This window comes from Papilio machaon, chromosome 12 (assembly GCF_912999745.1).
Source record: "Papilio machaon chromosome 12, ilPapMach1.1, whole genome shotgun sequence".
Classification (NCBI taxonomy): Eukaryota; Metazoa; Arthropoda; class Insecta; order Lepidoptera; family Papilionidae; genus Papilio; species Papilio machaon.
In genome coordinates, this window is record NC_059997.1 from 7,476,901 (window position 1) to 7,493,493 (window position 16,593).

The 16,593-nt window shown below is 34.6% G+C and overlaps 2 protein-coding genes across 2 annotated transcripts; both read left to right on the plus strand.

Moving 5' to 3' along the window:
* Nucleotides 1-3,865: 3,865 nt before the first annotated feature.
* Nucleotides 3,866-7,273, plus strand: LOC106710443 (beta-1,3-glucan-binding protein). Its single transcript, XM_014502498.2, has 8 exons — nucleotides 3,866-4,033; nucleotides 4,645-4,866; nucleotides 5,028-5,317; nucleotides 5,430-5,560; nucleotides 5,712-5,878; nucleotides 6,272-6,496; nucleotides 6,747-6,889; nucleotides 7,051-7,273. Exons 1-8 carry the CDS (start codon nucleotides 3,898-3,900, stop codon nucleotides 7,231-7,233), a joined length of 1,497 nt encoding a protein of 498 aa, XP_014357984.2. The 5' UTR covers nucleotides 3,866-3,897; the 3' UTR covers nucleotides 7,234-7,273.
* A 1,009-nt stretch (nucleotides 7,274-8,282) lies between these two features.
* On the plus strand, nucleotides 8,283-16,293 carry LOC106710441. The gene is made up of 17 exons (XM_045680357.1): nucleotides 8,283-8,463; nucleotides 9,552-9,776; nucleotides 9,886-10,154; nucleotides 10,267-10,400; nucleotides 10,507-10,673; nucleotides 10,974-11,198; nucleotides 11,442-11,584; nucleotides 11,850-12,028; nucleotides 12,070-12,073; nucleotides 12,601-12,775; nucleotides 13,670-13,897; nucleotides 14,098-14,342; nucleotides 14,490-14,623; nucleotides 14,799-14,965; nucleotides 15,045-15,269; nucleotides 15,582-15,724; nucleotides 16,058-16,293. Exons 1-17 carry the CDS (start codon nucleotides 8,328-8,330, stop codon nucleotides 16,238-16,240), a joined length of 2,982 nt encoding a protein of 993 aa, XP_045536313.1. The 5' UTR covers nucleotides 8,283-8,327; the 3' UTR covers nucleotides 16,241-16,293.
* Nucleotides 16,294-16,593: the final 300 nt, after the last annotated feature.

Below are 16,593 nucleotides of genomic sequence, written 5' to 3' on the forward strand. Positions count from 1 at the left end.
TGGCCAAAAGCCTTGTATCTGAGACATTAAAAAATAAAAAAATCTTAAACTTACACGTCACAGTTTAAATTTCGAACGCCTGCTCTCGCTATCGTAATTCGAATCACAATACAAGTGGTGAAGTAGAATGAACTGTAATGCTAAGAGCATAAGGTTCAATTTAGTTTATCATGCATGTTTTACGAAGTATACTTCATAATAATGGTGCTTGACAGACGAATGAAAGGCTTCTATATAATTTTAATTATTTATTACTATTGTATAACTATATATTATATTTAAATATTTAATCGATTTAATAACATTATTGACTTATTTGGCATTTAATAGTATAATTATTTAATACTTAATATTATTTACATATTGAGTAAAGGTATAAAAGCTACATCATAGAAAGGTTACAGAACTTTTGAGGTTATTTTTAATTTTTCCTCGAATACTTTAATAGGAATTATCCTTGGTTTTGTGTCAAATATGTAAACGTATTTCAAATATAAAAAAAAGCACTGTGTTTGATCATCTGTCTCCCACGCACTTCTATTAGCTGATTCTTTTTTTTAGAACGTACTTAGTATTATTAGACTTACGGTAATATTTCTGTCTCATTACCAACATGACAAAAATATTTATCTATATATATATAAAAGAGTCTTGTTAGTTACACTATTTATAACTCAAGAACGGCTGAATTGATTTGACTGAAAATTGGTGGCAGATAGCTTAGAACCAGGAAACGGACATAGGATAATTTTTCTCCCGTTTTCTATTTTTTATTCCGCGCGGACGGAGTCGCGGATAAAAGCTAGTTAATAATAAATTATTTTTCCTGTTATGTTGTTTGTGAATTAAAGAAAAGTTGCGACATAAATATGCTTTTCAATATTTATATTATGTTAATGTCGTTGTAATTGATTTATTTATAAATCTTATATAAAAAATTTCCATCTCACAATGTTAGTTACAATACTCCTCCGAAACGACTTGACCGATTGTTATGAAATTTTATATTCATATTCAGTAGGTGTGAGAATCGGCTACTAACTATTTTTCATACCACTATTAAGTTTTTTTTTTAACTGCGCACGGACGGAGTCGCGGGCGACAGCTAGTCTCTATATAAAACATATCGTCATCCCTATCATTATATTTGAAAAAAAAAAAAAACAGAGATACAGTTTTAACCTGAGATTTTGATGTCAAAATTATTAAGAATCAAAATTTGTTAATTTTTTAGCCATATTTATAAAAGAAATTTACATATATATGTTTGGCAAAATTGACAGAAATATTGCCGGTATCTAGTTTTTAAATATCGATGTTTTAAATTGTAGACATCGATTTTGTAGGATTTAATGTATTTCGTTTAAAAACGTAGAATTTATATAAGAATATCTTTAAAAAAAAACTATACAAAATACTATCAATAATAATTAGATCAATGTATTTGTAGTGTTTTATAAATTGACTGAATGAAATCATTTTGTACTTTACAAAACTAGAATCAAATGTAATGTGAAAATAAAAACTACTAAGAAATTAACTTACATAGAAACGACTAAAACACTCACGTATATATATCCGGTGTCGTCACCGACTAGTTTCGAGCCCTTCGCGGGCCCTTCATCAGGGTTAGTGGGACTGTCGCTCACTGCGCGCCTGCGCTCTTAGGGCGCGTCTTGAGGGGGTGGGGGGTGCGGGGGCCGCCGGCGTCAGTGTTTTAGCCGTTTCTATATAAGTTAATGATAATGTCTCACGAAAGTTTGAATAATTTAATACTAAGAAATTGTTACTCACAATTTATAAAATTGACCTTGAGAATGTCGATATCTACGGATAGACTATTCCAATAGCGTTATCATCACCATCATCATCACCATCACCTTAAATTAGGTGTATTCGTGGTATTTTAAATATATAACGTTGTATGAGTGTTAATCTAACTAGCGGTGGAGCTCGCTGTCAAGTTAAATATGAACAAGTATTTATCGTTGGTTTCTAAGAACAACATCCCTGTACAAAACATATCGTCATCCTTATCATTATCTTTGACAGAGATAACAATAAGTTCTATACAGTGATTTTGGTCTTAGAAACCAACGATTAGTCAACCACGATTAGTGCGGGTTAGTTTCAATAGGATGATCCTTTTAAAAGGACTGTAAGCTACATTTATAAAACTACGTCCAAAGTGATTTCATTTCAGTCATCCTTTTGTATTCTACAATCTTTCTTCATCTCTGTATATTACACATTGTTGGATTTAGATTACTGGATAAGATTTTTGAATTATTGTCATCGGAGAGGGCACAGGTTAATAAATACTAAGGGCGCTCCTTAGTGTGGACTTGATGAAAAACCTAAGGACTGCTTAAGTATAAAAGAAAGTGAGAGTACTAGTAAATGACGATTTAAGATCAAATAAGCGAATTAAGCTTTTTCATTTACAAAAAGCACGGTTACTTTATTCCAGTCCAGTGATAGAATCGAGCGCAGGAACACGAAAGTTTAAATTCTACATTGGGACCCACACAGTGCATCTCATTCTCCTGTATCCAGCACTGGATTTTGTCGTTGGACTGGAATAATGTAAACAGAGCATTAAGCTGGTCGGCAAGCATCAAACATATCGTCAACTCTAAGTTAAAAAAAACTGTTTTAGACACTCTTCGATGATGGTAAAAGTCAGTGCAATTTGTGGCGCAATTAAAAATGGATTGTAAAATTATTTTGTGTTTTATTTTCCTCTGTTTACCTACCAACTTAGAAAATAATACAAAATAAAAAAGATACAAGCGACTTAGTTTATATTCCAAATATCTACATCCGTTCAATGAGCCTAGCACCAATATTTGTGACAATTGCTTTCGTGTTTTCATTGTCAATTATGTAAAATTAGTATAATTTGTTTACTACTAATACTTTACGCACGATAGGGATGTTGCATAAATTTTATATACATTTTATAGATGACGATACGATGATTGTCACAATTATTCGTGCTAGGCCCACAGGAGTTTTGAAGTTAACAGATAATTAATTACTTTAAAAGTAAAATACCATTCGGAGATTCGAGCCAGTAATTAAAGATTGTTTTATCCATTTTTTTACAGATAAGAAAATATAAACGATTCAATTGTCATAGTATGAAACATTGCCCCTGGCAAGTAAAGTATATTAAGGTTAAATTTATTAAAGAATCGCGACATATTATATCCTCATACAATCTTGTTCTGTTTAACTGTGGATTTCTACTCCCGAAACAAATGTTACATCTTCAATTATTATTAGGTAATTATTTTTTACTTTCAATAATTATAGTATAATAAACTGGATGTTTGAAAAAAAAGTTATCACAATTGGCGATCTGACGTACAAATGTTTGACCCCAAACATGATTAAATTTAGTACCGTAACACAAGACATAAACATTATGACGAGTTTTAAGATAATTGAGGTAAAACCCATCTACATGCCTAGTTTTAGTCATTCTTCCTCTTTCCATCCTATTCTAATAAAGACAGTGGGAAGGGGAAGTGGATTTTGGACGGAGACTCATAGGAAGAAGAAACGCATCTGGAATTGCAGATGTCTATGTGTAGTGATCGCTTTGCTATTTCGACGAATCCAGATGTCCGCTTGCTTGTTTGCCATCTTTTAATATATTTGTAATAAAAAAATAACTGTTACATAAATATTAATCCAAGAACATCTATCAGCTCTCATGTAAGAATTGTCAGTCTTTAAAGGAAATTAAAAAAAATAAAATAAAGAAAAAGACACTTAAGGTGGATGGTTTGTCGATTCTTCATTTCGGACTAGTTCTTTAATAAAAAACGCTATAATATTAATTTAAATTTCACATTAAAACAAGTTTCTCATTCTGCATTTATCTGTCGTATGAGCCGGACGTCTACAATGTTAGTTATAAAATTATTTTTTAGTGCTTGTGTATTATCAACTGTCTTAGGATTTACAGTGCCTTATCCGAAAATCGAAGCAATCTATCCAAAAGGATTCAGAGTATCTCTACCAGGTAAAATCTGTTTTAAGATTTTAAATATAATAGATAAGTTGGGTGTTCTCGGATTATTAATAACTTATCGTACGTTTCTATTGCTGAAAAGCTTGTGTAGAAACCTGTTGTTGTCTTTAGTTTTTAAACAGAATAATAGAGATGAATGTCTATTTAGCTTTTCATTTTTAACATTTGTACAAAAATAAATGAACACCAGTTTTATTATCTTTGAAAAAAAAAAAAAGCTTTAGAAAAGTCACAGATTCCACCTCCGTTTTAGAATTTTTTGCACTTTCCACCTTTTAAGGATAAATTTGTGTTCCATTTTAAACATACTTTAATATATTACCTACTAGCTTTTGCCCGTGACTCCGTTTACGTGAATTTAAAAAAAAGCTTTGTAAGTTGTCTATTGTACCAAATTTCATTGAAATGCAGTCGTTCTGGAGGCATCTTATAATAAAAATCCACCCATCCAAACATTCGCATTTATGATATTAATAAGATTCGTTACAGCCAATCAATATCATAACGGTCTTAAAAATAAATCCAATGCGTTCGTATTACAAATATTGTAGGTAATTTTTTTTTTACATTACAGTAAATAATTTTTTTTTTATTGTGTTTAGATGACGGATACTCTTTCTTTGGCTTTCGTGGTAATCTGAACGAAGAATTGAATGGTTTAGAATTAGGTCAGTATACGAAAGATGTACCCGTTCCAACCAACGGCCAATGGACATTTAAAGAAAACAAAGCCAAACTAATGCTCGGTGATACAATTAATTATTGGACTTTTGTATTAAAAAATGGAGTCAGAAATATACAGCAAGGATCATGGACTGTCACAGGTGAGAATATCTTCCAAGTCTTAGAAAAGGATCTGTGAGAGACATGTGGCTAAATATCTGACCGCCTCCTTATCCGGAGAATATACCTATATTTAAATCAACATTAAACGAGGAAAGTCCCAGACAATAATTGGTATTTGATAAGCTTTTAACCTTTTCAGAGTTTGTTAATAATGCTGGTATGCCTGTTGATGAAAACGGCAAGCCAACCATGACAAGAGTCATCACCACACCGCCACCTAATGGCGTTGATTCTAAGTTCGGTGAGGCTACTTCACGAAAACCAGATGTGACTGGCACCACCGTATCGTCGTGTCAAGAATCACAAACCGCAGTTTTCGGCCGGACGAAGATTTGTAAAGGCGATCTTCTTTTTGCCGAGGAATTTGATAAGAGAAATATCAAGGAGTTAATTCAATGGGATCCAGAGGTCAAGTTCCCACAGGAGCCGGTAAGATAAAAATGCCCAGGAAAGGCCAATAGCCGACATTCGACTAATGTTGTGATACAAAGAACAATCTTCGAGCTTATTCATAATGAGTATAAAATAATTACGTTTCCAGGACTATCCATTCAACGTGTATATGACGGATTCTTTGGGACTTGAAGACGGAATCCTATCTATATCTCCGTTGCTCTTACAGTCCAAATATAACGAAGATATAATCAATGAACGCTTAGATTTGGCCAATTCGTAAGTATTTTTAATTTGTTTTATGTGAATTCTACTTATTGCATAGTTTTTTTTTAACTTTTGATTCGTTTGCTCACTTTTCAAAGTTCACGTTTTAGTACACCAAAAACTTGTATAACCATCACTAAAGAAGTATTTACTAACATTACAGGTGTACTGGTCGCATGGGAACGAGGGAGTGCGCTCAGGTTGCGTCTGGCTTCCTAATCCTGCCCCCTGCCATCACAGGCAAACTGACAACAAGGAATAAGTTCAACTTCAAATTCGGCAGAGTTGAAATCAGAGCCAAACTAACAGAAGGAAACTGGCTGATACCAGGTTTTGTTCTTTTCATATCTCTTAGCAGCTCAAGGTCGTCGGCGCGCTGCGCAGTGCCCTCCATCGCATACCGCTACGCCCCTATAAACCTAAATTTGTAGCCTACGTAGCGATTCGAGTAAAGCTAAGAGCCACCAAGATATCTAAATCTGAAGTATAATATTTGCCTTCTGCTTTAGAACAAACTATAAAATGTTAAAGCTACATTATATGGTAAAACTTTTATGACATTTTTTAGAATAAAGGGAATCGAATATTAATATCTGTCAAACCGTTTAACATACATGACATCAGAATGTAACTCACACTCACTTTTAAAAACGTAAATACAATATTTGTTAATCCATTCTGTTTTGAACTATCCATTAATTGTAGACTTAATCGTTATTGCAGAGATAACGTTGGAGCCACGTGACAGCGTGTACGGCAACCAACACTACGAGTCCGGTCTGATCAGAGTCGCCTTCACCAAAGGGAACGCGGTCTTTGCGAAGAAGTTATATGGTGGGCCGGTGCTGTCCGACTCTGAGCCGTATCGCTCCTTCCTCATGAAGGAGAAGACAGGAATCTACAACTGGTACCAGGACTTCCATAATTACAGCATGGTATGGAAACCAGGTCAGTAAAGCATCGGTAGATGGTGTTTAAGTGGCAGGAACATAGACACCAATAACAGGAGTAGATTACAGTGTTATTAGGTGTTATGTTTCAAGAGTTCGTAATCGTAAGGTACATAGAAAAATAATTTGTCCTAAACAGAACGCAACAGTAGACTGGTCCAAGCAAATAATGGTATACGTCACTGAGCCTAAACGCATTTCGATGGTAACACTCTGTTGTTATGCTTTTTTGTTTTGGACATTTGCAGATGGCCTGGAGTTTTTTGTCGACGGCGAATTGTACGGTACTGTAGATCCTGGCGAGGGATTCTTCTCGTCTGGTATGAAGCACTCGGTGAAGCACGCAACGCAATGGGCCCGCGGCACTGCCATGGCACCTCTTGATGAGATGGTATGCTATATAAGTGAATTAATATCTAAAGACGCCGATATTGTAGAGAATATTTTAAAAAGGGCAAAGAGTAAAATTAATGTTTTTCTTTGCTTTTCTTCCCTTCAAAAAGAGAACACTTTACTAGACTTTTTCTGTCTTTAAAAAAAATTATGTCACAGTTTTACGTGGCGCTTGGTCTTCGTGTTGGCGGCGTCAATGACTTCGCTGATGATTCCATCAAGCCCTGGAAGAACAGGAACAGTAAAGCGATGTTAAACTTCTGGAACGCCAAAAACAGCTGGTACCCGACCTGGTCAGATGCTGCGGTCAAAGTCGACTACGTTAGAGTTTACGCTTTGTAATTATGTTGTACGTTATAGAAATAAAAGTTTGTTACGTTAATATAATATTCGTTTTCTATTTCATCACCTCTAAAATTATGATCATTTTACAACCAGTAACGGTTGTAGCTCTTTTAGCGCCTCTCTTTTTTACCATGTCTGTGAGAGTTAACCCCCCGGGTTAACAGTTAATGCGAGTGTGTAATTCGCCGACCAGTGGTGCCCCTTTCTACCAGCGACCTGGGCTATCGCCCAACCGCGTCCTAGTCTAACGCCGGCCCTGTTTACAACTCGTCAGGACATCAGAATTTTATCTATTCTTTTAACGCCATGAAATTAAAAAAGCCTATTTTTCGTCAGTGGTCGTCCATTAATCATGTGATGTTTTATAGCAATTTTTTTACCCCTCTGGTGATATGTTCTGAGGATTGGACTACCCCTCCCCCACCTTTACCCAAAATCACGTGTGTTATTAGTAGTGATACTGAAATTTACTAAGTAGTTTTAATTTGTTCATTAAAACTACGTCATAATTAAGAAAACAATAAACGCATTATTTTAGCCCATCTCCTCGCGATGTTTCGTGATCTTCTGTCCCCTTTCAAGCCTCGTGTAATTAATGGACGATATCTAGTCGGTCTGGTTGCATATTATTTGTATGTTGTAAAACTGGCAGATCCTTAATAAATATCCTTCCGTTTTAGAATATCTTTACAAAAGGTTTTCAGGAAAGGTAAACTTTAAAACTGAAAAAGCATAATCATATGTACGATGTTTCAACCTCATCTAAAATCTGCTCCGCACAGCGCACTACATATTGCTTTCTTATTATTATCTTGCTCCTTATTAATATTATAAATGCGAAAGTTAAGATGGATGGATGTTTGTTACAAGGTATCGTCAGAACTGCTGATCCCGACACGGTCTGGAAGAACAAATAGGCTACTTAACCGGTATTTTTTTTTATTCCGCGCGGACAAAATCGCAGGAAAAGGCCAGTACTATATAATAATCAGGTAAATTAGTTACATCACTAGTTCTTGAGTTTTTGTTACATAGAGATGCAGGTGTTTTTAAAATCATTACGCCGTCGGCCGTCGTCAAAGTCGGACGTCATGGCGTGTAAAGCTATAGTGAGTCTTCTAGCATGGGTTTTGTTGTGTGATGCTCAGGCCAGAGCGCAGAAATATACAGTTCCTCCTGCCAAATTAGAAGCAATCTATCCGCAAGGTCTCAGAGTTTCAATACCAGGTAATTTTTTTATATTCATTTGTGTCTGTATTTAATTCTTTTATTACTTTTAATAAAAGTTTTCCTTGTGTTTTGATTGCTTTGTGTGTAATCAAAATATTTTTAATTTATAATACTGGCAGGAAACATTTGACTATTTATGATGGATATATTAAAAGGTTTTTTTGTTTCGTTCGTTAATTTATCTTAATAACTAGTTGAAGTACGTTATAATGTGACTTGGGTATTTTTAATTTAATGTACAATTGAAATTTGAAAAGAACTCTGTCCAGTACATATGTAGGTATTTCATTCAAATTCTATATATATTCATCAATAATTATATTTTTAAATATAAATCCTTGTATCACACGACTGTCTCGCACAAGGCTACACAACTATATGAAACAAGTAAGGCAGGTTATATTGTGGTTTTTGATTGCTTTTTTTTTTGTTGTTATTACGGTACCAATTGCCCGGTGAAGGAAAATGACCCCACTGTCGCTTCTATATGGAAATTAATTAAAACTTGTTTTAAAAAGATCTGTAGTGCTAAAAGTTAGCAAAAAATTTACGCAATTTATTTTATTTAAGTAAAGTAATTTAGATTGACTAAGTCTTTGATACAGCAAAACAGATTTCCAAAGTATTTAAGAACTGGAAATTTAAATGTTAACCTATTTCTTTCCATTGATTCAAAACATTAGATACAATTATTCGTGTGAACATTTCATGTTTCAAAGAATTCATTCATTCATTATAATGTTCACAAAGGTTTTATATTACTACCAAATAATTCCTTACTCTTATATAGCCTTCCACAATGTCAATGACACTAAAGTGTTTTTACAACACTGAGATTGATTACGTGAAATGCACGCAGGCAATGAACTTGAGACCGTCCGAATTTCACGCTAGTTATTACACCGGCGGCGATCCGTCCAGTTTAATAAAAATAAGAACTAGTTTTAAATAATAAAAAATTAAGTAACCTGTTCATTGCACGCCTTCAAATAGACAACATATCGAAGGCTAAGATTCTATGTAATATTTAACATTTTTTTTAGATTTATAATTTTGTACTACAGAAGGAATTAATAAAATTTCAGACGATGGTTTCTCTCTCTTTGCTTTCCACGGCAATCTAAATCAAGAAATGGAAGGCTTGGAGGCTGGACAATGGTCAAGAGACATCACCAAAGCAAAGAATAATAGGTGGACGTTTAGAGATAGGAATGCTAAATTGAAGCTTGGAGACACAATTTATTTTTGGACGTATGTCATCAAAGATGGATTAGGTTATAGGCAAGATAATGGAGAATGGACCGTCACTGGTAAGGAATTTATAATTTACTAATTCCTAGATGTTGGTAGTTTCAGGCAAAAGAATTCAAAGTGTAGACCATATTTAATATCATTGATTGACCATTTACCAAATTTCAGAGTTTGTGAATGAAGATGGAACCCCAGTTGATGGACAAGCGACTTTATCACCAAACTTCTCACCAATGGTATCAACAGCTGGCACAACCGCTCCAACCGTCCCAACGAGAGTGACAACAGCCGCACCGCCCTGCCAAGGTTCTCCAACCGCCGTGCTTGGTCGCACTAATATTTGTAAAGGTGCATTACTATTCAATGAAGAATTTGAAAAGAATAATATCAAAGATTTGGTTAATTGGGATCCGGAAATTAAATTTCCTCAAGAGCCGGTGAGTTATCTCCTAGTTTAAGAAAAACCGTCTTCCAATTTAACCAATAGACCAGGTTACTCTAGATCAAGGAGCTTAGAGTAGCTTTTACTCATTATAATTTTCTTTCCAGGACTATCCATTCAACTTGTACATGGTAGATGGTACTCTTAGCGTAGAAAACGGAATTTTGTCTGTTACTCCAGTACTTCTTGAATCAAAATACCACGAGGGCTTTGTTAATGAACACCTGGATCTATCTAACACGTAAGTCTTAGATAAGCCATAATAGCTGTAACAAGATATTGATAACTAGATTTGCTCTTTGTCAAAGGTCAGGTGTTTTAACAATTAAATTGTTTTTATTTATTAGATGCACTGGTCAGATTGGCACGAGGGAGTGTAAACAAGTCGCCTCAGGAGCACAGATCTTGCCACCAGTGATCACAGGGAAAATCACCACGAAGAACAAGTTCAACTTTAAGTTCGGCAGAGTGGAGATTCGTGCAAAACTACCCAGTGGAAACTGGTTGACACCAGGTCTAGATTGTTACTAAGTTTTTGAACACTAGCCAAGATGAAATATAAAATACTAATAAAGAGTAATCTCCTTTTACAGTAACTTGTACTGATAATTACAAAAGGAATATAATTTGTCGATAGAAATTATTTTTGTCCAAAAATACATTTTTTTCAATCTTTCTGGTTCAAATTGTCAGACGTTAGACGTTGCCAATTATGGTAACGTCTATCGTTATATTTAACCTAACTAACTACTGTAATCTACCTTTTTAGCATCAAAGATTCTAATATCCTCATGTTAATTAAATCAAATTTCAGAGATAACATTAGAACCCCGTGACAAAGTCTATGGCGATAAACGGTACGAATCCGGTCTGATCAGAGTCGCCTTCACCAAAGGGAACGCAGTCTTCGCGAAGAAGTTATACGGCGGGCCGGTGCTGTCCGACTCTGAGCCGTACCGCTCCTTCCTCATGAAGGAGAAGATAGGAATTGATAGTTGGTACAAGGACTTCCACAACTACAGCATTGTGTGGAAACCGGGTTAGATAAAACTCATAAATTACTGACAACAAAACTACAAGAGCACACCTAATAGGATTTTGCTTAGATCCCAACTTTCCAGTTATTTTTCTATTGAAGTATTAAAGGAAAAGTGAAATGATTGCTGTCCTTTTCTTTTGAGGATAACACCAAAAAGTCTTTTGATTTGTCTAATGTTAAATATTGATGATGGTCTTCCGCTTCTTTCATAAAAGTTGTAGATAAAATTATTTATTCCAACAGATGGCATGCAGCTGTTTGTTGATGGAGAACAATATGGTACCGTCGACCCTGGCGAAGGCTTCTTCAATACGGCGAGACAAAACGCGGTGCCTCACGCCATGCATTGGGTTAAAGGTTCAGTTATGGCCCCACTAGACGAAATGGTAACAAAAACTTCTTTAATATTAGAAGAGTTATTAGGCATTTTTATTTCGTCCCATATTCATATCTGGGTTTGGAATCTATGAGAACCAATGTTTTATAATCTAAATGCTTTCTTTTAAAACTATAAAAGTTACTTACCGTTGGTTTCTAAGACCAAAATCTCTGCAATAAAACATATCGTCATACGTTTGACAAAACAGATAATAAAATGTTTTAAACGGGTAATTTAGTCTCAGAAACCCACAGTGAGCCTTCTTTTTTCAGTTTTACGTCGCTCTCGGACTCCGAGTGGGTGGTATTCACGACTTCACTGACGGTCCAGACAAGCCTTGGAAGAATAAGAACAACAAGGCAACTGTCAACTTCTATAATGCTCAAGACAATTGGTTCCCGACTTGGTACGATGCCAACCTGAAAATAGACTATGTTAAGGTTTATGCTTTGTAATGAAGCAAGTAGTACTTGCTTTTATATGTATTTCTAGTTATGTACTCTTTTTTCCCTTTCGAATGTGAAATTTCTAAAGTGGACAAATTTGTTTTTTTTGTTGCTTTTTTTGGAATTTACGATGAGATATCTAGATTAGTTCAAATGAAATGATTTATGACGAAAGTTGGATTGTGTTCGGACGATAAAAGTATTATTGCATGAAATTTATATTAAAAAAGATGATGTATGAAATTTCTATGGAATATACAAAATAAATACTCATTAGTGTATATATATAATGTATTAGTTGGAATAATAGAGTTGTATAATATTTCAAATAGTTTTTTTTTCATCCCTAAGTAGTAGTGACCTTGATACATTTCAAATTAACTTTTAGGTTAAGCGTTAACAACACAAAGGAAATTACAAAAAGATTTTTTGTCATTATCATTATTTTGAAAAACCATTAAAAATTTAATTCCACATCTACATCACTTTGATATTAATAAAAGTGTCGGAATATGATATGATAAAATTAAGACAATCTACGTAATGTGAATTTGTAATATTATTAGTTTGTAGATAGCACTTAGTGTATCAATCACCGGGCTTCAGGTTAGACGTGATGGCGGTTACTTATGTTCTCTTAGCGCTAGTCTCACTTTTTTATTGTGATACCGGGTTTTATTTGAGAGATTATGTAGTTCCAGAAATAAAGCTGGAAGCATTATATCCAAAAGGATTGAGGGTCTCTATTCCAGGTAACAATTATGTAATAACTAGCTGTCGCCTGCGACTCAGTCCACGCGGAATTAAAAGAATGCTCTACATCTGTGTCAAATTTCATCGAGCTCCCTTAAGCTGTTTTGGAGATACCTTCAAACAAACATCCATCTAAACATACACATTCATAATATTAGTAAGATTATGAATAAAGGAATGAATGATTAGAAGTCACAATGTCGGAAATCCCATAGTTTTGTTCAAGTGTCAAATAGTCAATCAGTGTTTTAATAGTCTGACCTTTGGGTTATCACCGTTTTCCTTATAGTTGATAATTATCCGAAAATGAATTATTATTATTATTATTATTTGTATACACTACACAGTGGCAGCTAACTAGCTGATGCGTGTGTCGAATAGTTTGGAGATGTCTTGTTTATCAAGTCTGGTTTTGAAAGAGAATATTGATGGAGCTATTACTACATTGTCTGGGAGTTTGTTCCATGCCGCAACTACTCTGTTTGGCAAGAAATGCTTCATTGGGTTTCTTTTGGCTGAAGTTTTCCAAAGTTTCAATGAATGCCGCATGTTTGTAATTTACCTAGGCGCTATCTCCTTATGAAAAGTATTTACTTAAGTTTATTTTTAAGTAAATAAAGTACTTACTTTTCTTAAAGAGATAAAAATTATTGAAACATTTTTAGCCTGTTACACAATTTGGGATATTTTATATACTTCGTATTATATGGGTAGGCTCCATCATTATCAGTTCATTATACGTCCCCACCATAGGGCTCGGAGCCTACCCTAAGTTAGGGGTGACTAGGCCATATTGCATCACGATGTTTTCCTTCACCAGTTTGGATAGACCCCAGATCTACCCAAATTAGGGGTGACTACTAAAATACTTACTTAAGTTATATTATTTTTAGACGACGGCTACACACAGTTCTCTTTCCATGGTAACCTGAATGTGAAGATGAGAGGTATCGATGTGGGAAGGCATTGGGAAAGAGAATACACCGATTTTAAAAATGGCAGTTGGACGTTTAGTGATTTGAATACAGTATTGAAACTGGGTGACAAAATCTACTACTGGGCTTTTGTTAAAAAAGACAATATCCGATATGTACAAGGCAATAGAGAATGGACTGTTACCGGTAAAAAATGTTCAACATAATCAAAACATTATCTAACTTAAAAATACTTGAATTGCTTAATCAGAATAGAATAAAAAAAATATAGTAATAAGGTAACAATACAATTTTGCAAATTATACATTTAGGTTCATTAGTACATCTAGTGACTCTAAACCAAATCTTTCCAATATCCAAAAAAATCTATTTTTTTTTGTTTAAAGAGTTTGTAAGAGATCAGCTCAGCGTGGATTCGCGTAAGTTTACAACGCCTTCTGCGACAACGGAACTTGTTGTGCCATCGTCAGTGATAACAGCGCCATCTACAACATGCCTCCAGTCGCAGACGACTGTGTTAGGACGCACTCGTATCTGTAAAGGCGATCTACTGTTCAGCGAAGAATTTGGTGATACCGATGTAAAGAAGTTATCTAATTGGATGCCTGAAGTCATGTTTCCCCAAGGACCGGTAATTATTTTTTGTTTCACATTTGATTACGAGGCTTATTTTAAAAGTAAAACTTCCGTTATGCTTTAAAATACCTGAGATATTATTACGAACCCATTGAAACCAAGAAAAATCAACAGACAAATTAACACTTTGTGGATTTTTCAGGATTATCCTTTCAACGTATATTTAGAAGATGGACCCCTGCGTCTTGAAAATGGCTTATTGATAATATCTCCGGTGCTGCTCGAGTCAAAGTACCACGAAGGTATCCTGAATGAGGCTTTGGATCTAAGTAACAGGTAAGTTTATTTAAATTGTAATAAGGATCATTTCTTTTTACAAACGACCTGATCCGCTTTCGTGTAATTTTTATGCAAAACAATTCATGAAAATCGATCTAGCCGTTTAGTAGCCCAAAGAGCATAAGACAATTTTTTAATGTATATAATTTTTTTTTTCATTTTGTTATTCGAGTTGCACAGGCATGGTCGGTACCTGGGAATGTTCTAGAACAGCTTCTGGAGCGCAGATCTTACCACCAGTAGCAACTGGAAAAATAACTAGCAAAAATTCATTTAATTTCAAATTCGGTAGAGTTGAAATTCGAGCTAAACTTCCTGGAGGGGACTGGCTGATGCCGGGTAAATAAATTGCTGCATCTTATGTGGTACAACCGAGTAAAAATTGTATTTAATTATAATAAAATAAGTTTGTTTTCAGAAATTAACCTTGAACCTCGAGATTATGTCTATGGTAACACCAACTACGGCTCCGGACTCATTAGAATAGCCTTCGCCAAGGGGAACTCAGTTTATGCCAAGAAATTGTACGGTGGACCGATTATGTATAATTTGGAGCCTTACAGATCGTTCCATCTGAAGAAGAAAAATGGAAAAAATAATTGGAGCAACGATTTTCATAATTATAGTCTAGTATGGAAGCCAGGTAATAATGCATATAAAATTCACAAAGAAAAGGTTAATATGTATTCAACTTTTTATGTAAAATAGTTATAAGAGCGATTAACTATCACATTGGGTAGATCTATCTATCTATCTTGTATATATCTATCTTGGGTTGGTCCTACTTTGGGTAGATCTCGGTGAAAACAAATAGTAAAATAAATAACATTAATAGCAAAGATGGTAAGAACGTAAGTTACAATAAAATATCTGAGAAGTAAAAAAGGGATACTTAATATCAATGGTAATATTTAAACATTTTTAGAATCGAATAAAGTTAGTATTTCTGTTTCAGATGGTATGGAGCTTTACGTGGATGGTGACTTATATGGAACTATTGATCCCGGACAAGGGTTTCATGCCAGTGCAACTCAGAATGGGGTAGCGCACGCTGGACACTGGACTCAGGGAACGGTCATGGCGCCTCTAGATACAATGGTAGTTAATGATATTTATTTTATTAAAAACATCACTGTCTAAGATAAGGTAAATGAAATGAATAAATTAGGGGAGCAAGAAGTAAGAGTAAATGTATGGGTGTATACTTGAAACGCTGGTGATGTGAAAGAGCGACTTGTTAAGTTATAAGACAAGTTTTTTTCAGCTTTTATAAAGATATGAAGTACTTACGTCTAAAAAAAATTTAGTTAAATTGAAAATAAAAGATGACAAAATTGAATTGATAAATTAAGGTACAAAAATAATAATTCTTGTATAATTCCAGACTCATATTTGTATGAGTAAATAATTAGCTTTAATATAATTTTACAGTTTTACGTAAGCCTTGGTATTCGAGTTGGTGGAATCAATGACTTCGACGATGTATACTTCAAGCCGTGGAAAAACAGGGCTCGCAAAGCCGTATTAAATTTCTGGTCGGCAAAGGATTATTGGTTGGAGACATGGTCTGACGCCGACATGAAGATCGATTACGTTCGAGTATACGCACTCTGATAATAATAACATAATTGGGCCTGATTTAAAGTGTTATATAAACCAAAAAAATAGGAAATTAAAATTATTATGTAAGATAAACTAGTTTCTAATATGCTTATAACAATAAAAGTTTTCAAGTACTGGTTGTTTTCTTTCTGCGGCGCCTTAACTTTCCAATTAGGTTCCAATGCCTGCAGCTTATTGCAGTCTTAACTTTTCTTGTTTTGTTTACCTAAAAATATTTGTTTGTTTTTTTTCTCTTTTGTTAAATTCTCAATGCTGTAAACCAGCAGATGGACACCTCTGAACGGGCGCAACACGGCTCACCGGGACAGGCTGAAAACCAGCTCCACAAGACTATACCTTCTACA